Raw genomic sequence first — 13,001 nt, 5'->3', positions numbered from 1 at the left:
TAACCGAATCCAGAAGACAGAAGTTCTACATTCAGTTAATCCTGCTGCTCGGTTTGAAGACACATAGATGCAAGTTAACAATGCAGGAAATTGAGCTAGGATTCTTTCTTTTCTTTATTACAGACTACAAAACAGCATTTATTAAGTTGACAGCCTAAAGGGTACTGTTGATCTTCACTGAGCATTGCTACATATAAATTTACGTTTTTTGGTACACGATAGACCTCTCATCTGCTGAAAATCAAGTTGTTTTTTTTCCCCTCCTGTGAGGAACACCTCCCTTTCAGCTATTAAGCAACTTGCTGCTGAATGTTTGGGATACAGTGGTAAACACATATCATTATGTGTGAATACATGGAACCTTAAAAACTTAGATCTACAATAAAGAGAACAATGTTATTACTCAATCCCTTCAAGGCACAGAAACCTAGGTGTCCTAGGGCCAGGGATGATTACACACAGGTTGTCTCATTGACAATGGGAGTAAATCAAACAGCATTATGAGGATCAAAAGATCAAGACAGGAAAATGACCCAGAAAGTACTCTTCCATAAAGCGACTAACATGGGTTTTTGGATCATCACTAAAAGGCAACCTGCATTACACCTCTATACAATTAGATCAGGGTTATGAAATTTCTTGGCAGATAAGGGGACAGACCATAGGAAAGCTTTTTATTCAGGAGCTGGATTGCATTACATAGTCAGACAAGTTTTTGCTGGGCTATATGAATTTGTTCCAGGGACCAGATCGGGCCTGCAGATAACCAGACATTTCTAGTTTACAGAACATAACTGGATAGTGCAGATGTACTTTTAATTTTAGTTCCAAGACTTGCTATGCAACCTTTAGTAAAGCTGTGCACACTCAGATTTTCAATAGCAGTCTCAGTTTCTCAGTGCCTATAAGAGTACCAAGAAACTCTGGTGCCCACAACTTCCTCTGAAATCCACAAGGAGGGCGTTATTACTCATCCATTTCACTAGGATATATTCTAGTTCTCACTTCAGTCTCTCTAAACCTCCCAAACTCCTCAGAGAAAAAAAAAAAAAAAAAAAAAAAAAAAAAAGCACATGGAGCTATAAAGTACTTTTTTATTTTATTTTTTTCTCCTGCGTTTTGGGGCTATCTATTGAAAGAATGGGTAACAATGTCAGGTTTCACCAGGTCTGCCCTCTAAGGCTGATATTAGTTACTGGAGTTACACTGTTTTCTACGTCTATTTTATCTGTAGGAAGACTACATTCACACGTGTGAAAGCAATAGCACAAAATATTTCAAAGCAAGATAATCTGTGAGATATTTGCACCCACTCTTCATTTTATTGCTCTAGAAACCTATTCCAAATATTTCTTGATTGGCAGGGCAGGCCCACAAGGTATAAACTAAGATACTACTTTTACCACGATTTCACTATATGGCTAATCTGCTTCTACCAGTGACTTTCAGTCCCAAAAGATAAAATATATTCCAGGAACTATCTTGTATTATCTCACTGTATGTGGAAAGCTGAGAACTCAGCTTTGCTACTCTTAAAATATTCATTTAAACTCACATCTATGTCCAGATCCTTTTTCTAATGAACTATAATGCTCAGCTTCTTATGTATATTCTGGCTCCTGGGGAGCTGCATTAAAGATAATCCTTACCAATAGTCTTATACTCTTTTTGAGGGATTCTCAGACCAGTTCAGCAGATTTCCTGTTTCAGAAGGTAAAAGTATTTCACTATTCTGTGCTGCAAGGAAAGACTATTTTAAAATCACAAAATCAAAGGCTATTCTTCTTTCAGATAGCTTTTTCTAACCATTAGGAACATTGGAGAAACTTTTTCTTTGAGCACTGATACCTGAACAGACCAATGATGCTACTATAGCATCATTGCCACTATAGTAGTATTTAAGTACCTATAAAATACTTTAAAAAAATATACAAATTATAAAACCGCCTATAGAGAAACAATTTAAGAAGGTAGTCCTAATTAAGCTTTTTAACTATTAATTGGCTATGTAATATACTGTATACTGATACACAGAGCAATAATCCTGTCCCCAACCCTTTTTATAACTTATATTCTCACCCCTACTTATGAACATTTAATGTGTATTCTTACCTCTATTTCTAAACATTTCTTAGGAACCTAAGGAACCACCGCTTAGCAACCAAAGGACCATCCACCTCATGAACCATCATGAAAAGTTCCAAACATTCATAGCTCTACCTGGAGTCAACAGAAACTGTGTGACATCTGTATCTCTGAGAAACAGTTTGCAGGTGACCAGGAGGATCAAGCTAATTGTGTTTCATGATTTTGCCTTTCTCTAAGGACTAGATGTGTTATTTTTGTAAGGGCAAGGAATGAAGGACAGAATCTATCACTCAAGTGTCTATGTCTCATTATGATAACTAAACTGGGAGTTCTGTTTGCATGAGGCAACAAAAATCAATGCACAACTGTCTTTACGCTTATAGCAACACATAGAAACACATAATTATGCCTATGCCCATTTATAGGAATTCATATCAATGTATGGCCAGAAATACTTATTATACCTGTAAAAAAAATATTATTTTTTCTTTGCTGATGTCATAAATTTTTCTAAGGTAGAAATAGCTTTTTCTGTGTGCTCCAGTTTGGAAAACCCCTTTTTATTTCACAGACATTGCTATTCTTCAGCATTTCCCCTGAAGGATGATCACATAGTTGTTTTACTCCTATAGCTCCTACATACTGCTGCCTAAGTCATAGAGAGGAGGTATAACAGAATCAAAAGCCCCGTTTGCTACTAACATCCTCATAACTCAGTTTCTTGCAGGAGAGAAAATGGAAGGCTTTAGGATTGGGATTCTAAGTGCCTGCAATTCTTGTTTTCATCAATGGGAGGTGTAGGTATCTAAAGCTTCTTAAAAATCAAGCCTCGCTGCTTTCAGTGCTGTTTGGGTCTGTCTGGGCTGGATGATTACAATCGCTACAGAAATGCTTAGGTAGACTCCATGATATTAATGAATTCTTGTAGGAGTAATGCTGCAGGCGTGTACTGTGTCCTCATTTGCCTCTGAGTACAACTGCAAAACTGGAGACTTTAACATGTTCTGTCCCTCTTACAGTGTTCCACTAATAATGATCTGCTAAGAAATGTGTGAAGCTTGCCAATATTTCTACAGAATTTTACCACTTTCCTCCCTTCCCTCCCTTCTTCCTTTCTCGTCTACTTGGAGAACACCCTATTAGCTCCCTAATATCTCTCCTATGGACTTTGAGGTCTCAGTTAACTAGATGAAGGACTTCTAGATGATAGGCCCACATATTTTCCCAGATCCATTTGTTAGTTTCATGGGGGAAAAAAATACTCGAAAAACACCTGCAAAGAAGTCATACTGGAGTCTTTCTGCTATAGCAGCTCCTTAACCAGCAACATTAACCCTATTTTTTTTCCCTGTAGTCTCAAATATCAGCTGTTGACCTACTGTGCTGTCAATATTCTTCCACAAACCTTTTTGCAAAACAAATGCATTAATATAATCTTTAGATTTTGCTTCTAGTGGTATAATACAGAATGATTATTTCTGGGCTGGAGTGGGCTCACTGAGAACAAAATAACTGCTTAGAACACTAAGCAGGGGGTGAAACACTGTATTTGCAGTTTGATGTTTTTATAGTTAACAGAAATGTCAGTTGCTACAGTCACATATAGTTGCTTTAATGGAAGCCTTAAAAGCAGGTGTGGATTCACAGGAGTGGGCGCAAGGTAGGGAGCAAAGTCAAGTCCCTATGAGCACTATCTAAGCAGTAGATGTTGATGCCAGGGGGCAGCAAGAACAAGGCTGTTCCCCAAAGGAACAGAAAACAGGGGATAAAACACATAGGTGATATAGCAAGGGCCTTGCCCACTAGTGTCCAGTCCTACAACACTTTAGGGAGACAAGCAGGGCAGATGAAAACAACAGCCAGACTCAACAAAGAGTCCCAGTTAAAGAAAACAGCATAGTGATGAGACACATAAAAGGGCAAGTTAGGAAACCAACCATCAGGCCAACATTAAGACTAGGTCTAGTGATTTCCAGGTAGGTTTATAGTAACAAGGCATAACTAATAACAAGCTAAGAAGCCAACCTCCAAATTGAAACCAGCATTCAATAGCTCTATAGGCATAAAAGACTATGACTGAGCTGGAAAACAACACTCCCCCATAGTTAAACCAAGCAACCATGATTCTGGGCTAAAGTTTAAATAGAGCTCCTAAGCCCACAGGTGTGGGGAGAGGCACCAGATGAAGCTGGTCAGGGCCATTAAGGCTTTTAGCACAGCTGTTATACTATGAGATATTATTGCAGTGATGTAGTTGGGCAGCTCTTTTCTCTGTACTGAATTTGGACCTGTGTGGGTGAACTTCAGGCTATGCCAACCTCTAGGAAAAAAACAATTTTCTTCTCATAATTCTTCAGATAAAGCTTCAAAGATCCTTTTGGTGTGAAGTACTCTGAACATTAGCTCTGACCCAGGGAAGAAGGTGACGTTATTCTTTAAGTCTCTGCTGCTCTTTTTGTGGTGACCTCTAACAAAGAGTAGCTATCAACTTTTGAAGGAAAAGCAATGTTCTTTTTTTAGGGTCCTTCAGTGTAAGTGATCAGAATACCCTGGAGCATCTGCTCAAAGACATTTGTCCACAGCATCAATTGAGTTTCTTAAGTTTGTTTCTTGAGATTTGCTGAGAGGAAAAAATAGCATCAACAGCCCCCAAAACAACCCACGTATGGCCTACAATAATGTTACCTATACAGATGGAGCAGATCTGTTTTCTTCCCTTCCTTCAGCTGTCTTACCTGCATACTGATGATCTTCTTGAAGCATTTTCCTTGGGCATCTTCCATGACACAGTGAGGCAAATTCACGATCAAGCGTGGCTGTTCCAGTTTCTCTGTTCACCCTGGTAGGTATTTCTGTACAGATTAAATTTGATGGACATCTGTGAAATTTTGCTCAGAAGCCTTACGAATAAAAAGTTGCTGTTTAAAACAAAACATACAGCTCAAAATCTGTTGCAGTTTTTTGTTATTCCTTTCCCCCACCACCCCCAGCTGTCTCTAAGCTGCGAACAAGAGTACTGGGTAGCACGAACTGAGAGGTGTTTGAAATGCAGCATTCTCCTGAGTCACTGCTAGCCATCAGTTTCTTTTCTGAATGCTTGTTTTCCCTGCTATGGCTTCAGATCAAATATGGCCTCACATCACATTTTTATAAAAAAGCAATAATTTGAAAAGCCTAAAATCAGTTTTTCTCTTTATTGCAGATGAGTGACTTTTTAAAAATGAAAATCTAAGTGCGTGAAATGTATCACTTGTTTGTGTTTGTGTAAAACAAGGACAGGAGCAACAGTAATATCTACTCTTTTGCAGCAGTAAACAGAAATCTATGTTTTTCATCCATGTTTCAATGAGGATCCAGCAGCAGAAATGCAGAAGTGTTTTATAAGCCTCTAGCTGAATTGTATCAAGTATTTTGTGTATTCTGGTAGTTCCATGAGTGCCATCCTGACACAACCCCTTCTCCAACCCCAGGGCACGCTGACCAGCTGCACACCTTTATCACCTGTGAGACCAAACTGTAGAGGTGCAGGAACCAAAGCGTATGCACGTACTGACCAAATCGTGACAGGACACTGACTGCACGGTGTATATACAGTGACCAAACTGCCCAGAGATAGCGGCTGAGCACACATTTATCACCTGCGTGGGTACTCAGGACCAAACTATACAGGTGCAGGAACCAAACCATACACACATACTGACCAAATCGTGACAGGACACTGACTGCACAGTGCACACACAGTGACTAAACCACACAGGGATAGCGGCAGAGCCGGCCAGGCCCACGGGCAGGTACCCGATGCCCCACACAGGTGCCCAGCTGAACCACACCAGGGCACCACACAGCCCCGAGCCCTGCTTCCACTCCTCCCCGCCACATTTGCGGCCGTGCCCGGGAGCCTGCTAAGGGTGGACAACGACGGTGGGCGGCTGAACGACACCGATGGGGGGGGGGTCTCTGCTACCGGGCGGACCTCTGAGGTACTGAACTACAACTCCCAGGCTGCGGCGCGGCTCCTGCCGCCCTTAAGGCCCCCTGGCGGCGGCTCGGGGCTCGGTGCAGGCGCGGCGGGGCTGAGCCGAGCCGAGCCCGGGCAGCGTCGAGCGGGGCGAGGGCTGGGGCTGGTGCCGGTGCCTCAGCGGTGAGGGCTGGGCTTGAGCCGCCGGTGAAGGCGAGAGGAAGAAGAGGAGGAGGAGGAGGAGGAGGAAGCAGCAGCAGCGGTGTGAGGAGCTCGGGAGGGGGGGTGCCGGTGCCACGCCGCAGCCATGGGGAACCGCGGGATGGAGGACCTCATCCCGCTGGTCAACCGGCTGCAGGACGCCTTCGCCGCCATCGGGCAGAACGCCAACCTCGACCTGCCGCAGATCGCCGTGGTGGGGGGGCAGAGCGCCGGCAAGAGCTCGGTGCTGGAGAATTTCGTCGGGAGGTGAGGTTTGGGGACGGAGGGGGGGATCCCGGGCTCTGTGTGTGTGTGTGTGGGGGGGGGTCGTGAGGAAAAGGGGTGCGGGGGGGAAATAGAGAGGGTGTGGGGGGCTTGCAAGGGGTCGTAGAGGCTGTGAGGGGATGCGGGGGGATGGAGGAGGTGGGGGGGCTGCAGGGGGCAGCGCCTCGGGGCGCACGGGCGGTGCGGTGCAGTGCATGGGCAGCGCAGTGCCGGGGGGGGGCTGCGTGTGAGCAGCGCTGCAGAGCGCCGGGGCACTGCGGTGCGAGGTGTGGGGGGGCTTATCTCCTCTCTGGGGGGCTTATCTCTGGTGTGCGGGGGTTGCCTCCTCCGTAGGGGGCCCCTCGAGGCGACAGGAGCATCCCCCCACCTCCCAGTGGGGTTTGGGGTCCGCCATGTGTGGATGCAATTAGGGGCTGGGGGCTGCTCCGGTCAAACCCCCTAACCCCGCAGCCCACCCTGGTGGGTGCCGTGTCGGGGAGGCCGGGGGGGATCCAGAGTTATCTCCTTCCCCTGCCCTCGGGTTGCTGTGGCGCTACCATTTTGTGGCAGGCGACGTAGCGGTGCCTTCCCTTCGTGTGACCTTCGCCTTCATCCTCCGCAGCCCCAGCGATCCGCAGCCCGGCTGCTGCTGCTCCCTGGAGCCACGCAGCACCTGGGGAGGGGGTTGCTGTGGGGGTTGTTCCGCAGCTCGTGTCTGGCCTCGTTAATTAATTGCAGGTCTGGTTATCAAGGTATTTTTTTCACGCTGCGAGCGGCGTGTGGGCTGCTGTTGCCTTGTCTGAAAAGCAGCGAGCGCTGCGATACCTGGTCAGGTGCTTGTGTGGGCTTTTCTTTTTCAGAAAGCTGCATTTATGACATCTCGGGGATGTCGTTCCCTCGCCCCCCATTTTTTTTCCTCTGAAGTAATCTGTGCAATACAGAATGGCCTGCAATGCTTTCCTGCTGCTGGCAGGGTCTGCAGTGTGTATGCACAGCTTGTTTAGCTGTGAGCACCCTGAATTTTGGACCTCTGTCTCGAGCAGTGAATGCAGTGTGTGTTCTGGGAAGGAGGTCCAGGATTGCATATGGTTCAAAGAAAGCACCACTGGAGTGAGATTTCCTAAAAAAAAAAAAAATAATAATAATAATAATAATAATAAAAAAAAAAATACAGGTATACGTCCAAAGGGCTTGGAATCCTTTCTAGCCAACTTCCAGCAGTCCATGCAATATCCCCCAGGCATCCCAGGATTCATGCCAAGGGAAGGACACTGCACGAACACATTTTACTGAGCCTCTGGTCATCAGCCACAATCCACTTTTTTTTATCCATAGACCCAGAAAAAAATGATTCCCATGACCAAAGCGAGAGACTTGCAGTGCCATAGCTTACTAAGAAGGGGAAAAGAAGTCCCCTGGAATATGTAAGCAAAACATTCACCTGTTGGCTCGGCTGTTTGCATGCTTTCTAAGTGCTGGCAGCCTAACCTCGTAAATCCCTTCTGGAGGATCTGTGCAGTCAGTGCTGCAGTGGCGTAATGTGTTGGGCCAGCGCAGGGATTGTCGAAGGATAGCCGATGGTTTGGGGTATGCTGCCCCTTTCTTTCCCTCTGAGCAAACACAAGGGGGTATCTTAATCCTTGGTGCATCTCCACTGGTTCCAGTTGAGAACTGGGGAGTCTGTCTGCCTGTTGGAGATCAAATGAGTTCAATTGTTTTCTTGTTTTCTGCCTTTTTTGGGTGATTCCTGGGAGAACTCGTGACCTCACTGTGCACCATCAGTTGTCTCTGCAGCAGTGTGCATGGCGCTGTGGCTTTTAGAAAATGAAATACTGGTGGGTCCCCGAGCAGGAGCTGAGGGGCCTGAGTGAAGCTGCCTGTAGAAAAGCAGCTAGAGGAAATAACTGGAGTGGAAATGGAAAACGTGTCAAAGGGAAGAAGTCTTTCTCCATTTGATACCCTTGAGAGCTGGCTAGTTTAGAGACTAGTAACATGAGCCCTCTTTCCACAGAATGAATGCGTGTATGCTGCAGAACCCAATCTTGTTAAAATAATGTTGGGGCCCTGCTGTAGTGCATTGCCTCATCTTTCTGTGTAGGTATTGAAACCCATGATAAGAAGCTATGAAATAGTATCTAGAAGAAGCATGGCTCCTCCGTGTCATTGTGGTAGGGGCTATTTTCTTGGCTGAGTAGGCATAAGGCAAACTGTGTAGCCCCACTGTGACCGAATACAGTTATACAGGCTGTGGTGTGGACACTGCATATGTCACTGCTCCAGCTGGATCCCGGGATGGTGGCGTGGCAGCTGCTCACCACACGGTGAATGCGGGTGCTGATGAGCTGGAGTGGATGGAAATTTGTGTGAGAACAAACAGTGATGCAGTCGGACTGACTGATGTGCTTGGTGCGGGCACTTCAGAGGGGCTGGAGGCCCTGCCAGGGCCGACATCCTGCTCGTACCTATGGGACTTGTTCCGAATTGTCACCAAGCCATGTTCATGTGGCAGGACAGCACGCTTATCCTCTGTGTCTGACCTAGCCTTTGGCTGTGCAGGGCTCAGCCGAGGGCTGCTACTGGCATCTTGCAGTAGCACCAAGTCCCACGCACGCTGCAAACCTTGAAGCACAGAGGATTGCTGACTGCAATCAGTGTTTACTTGTGTATCTTACCAAACAAATATTTTTTTCCTCCTGAACGCAAAGGCTTCCTAGTTGCTGCTAATTACTCTTTCAGTGTCATTTATTCTGCTGTTAACAGATTATCCAACAGTGCAGAGCCTGTATTTGTAAGACCAGATGTCGATGAGGCAGCTATGTGTGCTTTTGCTGCCGAGGACTCAGCATGGTGACTAGGGTACTGGCTGATGGTGTTAAAATCACTGAAGAGACAAGAGAAGCTGTGTTGAAACCAGACAGGTGACACATCTCTTCATAGACTGGTTTATCCTGGGCCTCAGAACTGGAAGGAAGGTTAATCTGGTCAGCTCTAGGCATTTCCTGCTGCTGTGGTTATAGGCTCACGGGCTAATTCGGCTTGGAAGGGACCTCAGGGGGTCATTTAGTCCACGCTTACGGTGTTGCTACCTCCCTGCTGCCACCTTTCTTACGTTAGATGGTCTTAAAGCTCGTACTAGTACCAGCAAAATCAGTCTAATTAAAAAAGAACTAGTCATATTTGCTTGTATGACTTGAGACAAAAGGACTGAGAAGGGGGGAAATACAAGACAGCCCACAGAGCTGTTTGTAAAATCATCCATGTTCATGCTACTCCTATTTTGCTGTGTGAAAATAAATCATGACCAGGAGCCTTTTTAAAACCCCGAGATGTCAAACCACTGTTACATAAATCTTTGGATTTGTGGAAGTGTTACTGTTATCTGTGCTTTACAAACGGGAAGAACTGAAAGCGCTGGACTGTGTTCAGATGGCTGCATGAATGTCTGTGCCTTGTGTTCTCGTTGGCTGATCCAAGGCAGCGTGCTGCTCAGCCCCGTTAGGACAGCTGCATTGCTCTTCATGGAGAAAACAAGGCACCTCTGACTTCTGGAGAACAGATGGCCTAAGGGGGCTGCTGAGAAGGGGATGACTAAGAGCTGGGAACAGTAGGTGGAAGGACTTGAATGGAGGTGAAACCATCGTGCTTCTGATCAAGGGAGCTAAGCCGTGCCAAAGCTGCAGGAACTGAATTGGTGTTTATTTGATCCCAGACTTGAGCGCTAGCCTCAAAAGCATCCCCCTCTCTTCTGAACTTTTATATTCCAAACCAAATAGATACGCTTAGCAGGCTGTTGCCAGGCTCTGATGGTACATGCTGAATTAGCTGATGTTTGTAAATTGCCTAGAAGGAAACTGGAGGCAGGTATGGGCGTAAAACTCAGTTGTGTTGAGCTAGCCCCATCTCTCCTAGCAAACAGATTTCAACAATAAAAAGGTCTTCTGTAATATGCACTAACATGGGTAAAAGAGCAGGGGAAATGCAGCACTGCAATGTCTGTGGCAGTACAAAGGATAAATACCTAAAAATAAAGGTTGGTACTTGTGCTACAGTGGCTGCTTTGACAAAACAAGACAGGGCAAGGCAATGTGCTACGACTGTCTTTGTTTTGCTGTGTCACATACTGAAAATACAAAGCTAGACCATGAAGCCACAGACTTTAGCTTGGCTTCTGGTTTAATTTTGAGGAATAGCTTAGTATCTTCATGTTTCAACCTTCCTCAGCCATGTAGAGAAATACTTCCACTCAGACGATATGATGAGGGCATTCATTCTTTGATAACATGTACTTGGCTTTGCTGTGGGAAGCTTCTTGAACAAAATACCTTCAGAGGTCAACAGCAGCATTTAACAACTACCCAGAAGTGAAAGATCCTATGGGGATGCCTACAGAGATGCAGATACCTGGCCAGTCCAGGTACTGCAGGAAACGAGTTTTGTCAATAATCCTCAAGCTTTTAATTTGCTCAGTCTTCTGCAGTACTTGCTTTGTTAGCTTGAAGGTTGTCTAAGGGGACTGAGGGATTAAATCTAAAAATCATAGCTATGTTGCATGTAGATCAAGGCTGTCTGCTGTACCGGGTAATGCTGAGCATCAGTGCAGTACTTTAGCAGCAGATAATTTAACCAAGAAGATGCACTCACCGACTTAATCTCCTCTAGCCACAAAATGGGCCCTTAAATGTTTGTTTTGGTTTTTCTTTTTTCTGTTCTGCTTTGAGATACGCTTACATGCCCAGAGTGCTGGTAGAGAGACTCACCCAACAATTAAGGGTCTCTAATTATAAATACATCTATGAGCTGGCCAAATGCTGTTATGTATTTGCAAGTTAAATCATTTCCCAAGCATTGTCTGGATTTTTATTTGGGGTTGTAGAGGATGATCCAAGAGCCAGGAGTAGGGCTCTGCTGTTTAGGGACGTGTATTGTGGCCAAATAATAATCCTTTGAATGGCAGCAAGCCTTTGGTCTATAGTGAAGAAAATACCTCTCTTCATCCTGGATTAATTGGGGAAGGAAAAAAAAGGTGTGGAACAGTGGAGGAAATGAGTAGTCTTTCAATAAACCACAAGATAAATTATTTTAACGTAAGAAAAATCTATATAGCTCCTAGCAAACACTTGTGGGGGAGGATAATTAGAAGGGCATGGGTAATTAAGTTTAAACATAACATGAGTGGCTGTAGGAAGAAAAATAAAATGCGTGAATCTGTGTTTGTAGGTGCAGCCGTGTCTGCTTGTGTTTATCCTCTGACTATTGTGTTAATCTTACAGGGGTTGGCTCAAGCGAACACAAGGCTGATATATTTTCTGCTTCCTGCAGCAGCTAGATGTTCTCTGCAGATCTTGCTATCTGACCGTATTCTTCAGCTTAACTCTTTAGTGATGATCTCACGCTTCTGGTAACTGCCACAAGCCTTAGATTCAGTAGGGAACGAGCTCCTTATGGCACGTCTTGGGTCATGCCAGAATTTGCGCAGGGAAAGGAAGCCAGCTGTGCTGCTGAGCTGGGAGGTGATGCTCGGTATCGTGCGAGGTGGGACTTGTGTGGACCTGCTGGTGTGTGAAAGTGACAGGTCGCCTTATCGAGGCTGGCGTTCATCACCTGGGAGCCAGCAGGCTGGGAGGATGCCTCCTCTGCTAGAGTGGGCTTTTCCTTGTTACCATGCTAACCTACCATGATAACCTTCGTGTTGGGGATCTTGTGGCATCCTGAGCATAATTAGTCCTTACTGTGCCTTGAAACAGGTAAGAGGTGTTTTTGTACTTGCTCTATAAACAGCATGCTGCGGCACAGGGCTGATAAGGGCCTGCAAAACCAGGGGGGGAAATGAAGGCAGAAGCTCCCAAAAGCATTCCTCTATGCTAAAGCTGTTATTCTTCTTCAAAACTCGACATGCTTGAACTTTTCACACTTTTTTTTCTTTTTAAAAAAAAAAAAAAAAGACAACCCCAAATACTGCGAAGACAAGCTTCTATTTTTAAAGACTCCTGATTGTTTTCAGAAGCCATAGTTCAATACCTAGCTGGGGATGCCACGTGAAGTCCTTGAATCTACCTTCCCCAGATGCCGTGAGTAGGCAGAACTCCGCCAGGCTGAAATAGAAGGTGTGGGAGTCTGTCTGAGGCGCCTCACGTCTGAGGCAGCCTCTGAAAATGTTATTCTAAGGCAGGAAGCTGGTCCCCTTCCTGATCGGGTGAATTCCCAAACGTTCCTGCTTTGGACTTCAAGTTTGAGCCTGGCAGTCCAAGAGTGAGTAAAAATTCTGGAGGGAGGATTTCATAACACTTTTATGAAAACCCTTTTTGAGGGGAAACAGAAGTTGACAATTTAGTTTAAGTTAATCAAGGAAATGTAGCTCTTGTTGTTTATTAGCTGCAGGCATGAAACTTGTTATTGAGCAGCAAGTTTGTTAGATGCAAACCCGTGAGTGCTCCACCCGTGTGAGCCAATACTCAGATTTTTGTTTTCAGCAATGCATCTGAGCAGCAAA

At 45.3% G+C, this 13,001-nt stretch overlaps 1 protein-coding gene across 11 annotated transcripts in view; it reads left to right on the top strand.

The window, feature by feature from the left end:
* The first annotated feature begins 6,155 nt into the window (after window positions 1-6,155).
* DNM1 (dynamin 1) overlaps window positions 6,156-13,001 on the top strand; it is a 67,228-nt gene continuing 60,382 nt past the window's right edge. For all 11 annotated transcript variants that reach the window (XM_032200560.1, XM_032200557.1, XM_032200559.1 and 8 more), the window contains exon 1: window positions 6,156-6,514. In XM_032200560.1, coding sequence (XP_032056451.1) covers window positions 6,354-6,514 — 161 coding nt within the window. In that variant the 5' untranslated portion in view covers window positions 6,156-6,353. The remainder of the gene's footprint in view (window positions 6,515-13,001) is intronic.

This window comes from Aythya fuligula, chromosome 19, assembly GCF_009819795.1.
Source record: "Aythya fuligula isolate bAytFul2 chromosome 19, bAytFul2.pri, whole genome shotgun sequence".
Lineage (NCBI taxonomy): Eukaryota > Metazoa > Chordata > Aves > Anseriformes > Anatidae > Aythya > Aythya fuligula.
Note: the sequence above shows the minus strand (reverse complement) of the source record. Positions and strands in the feature narration are given on the sequence as shown.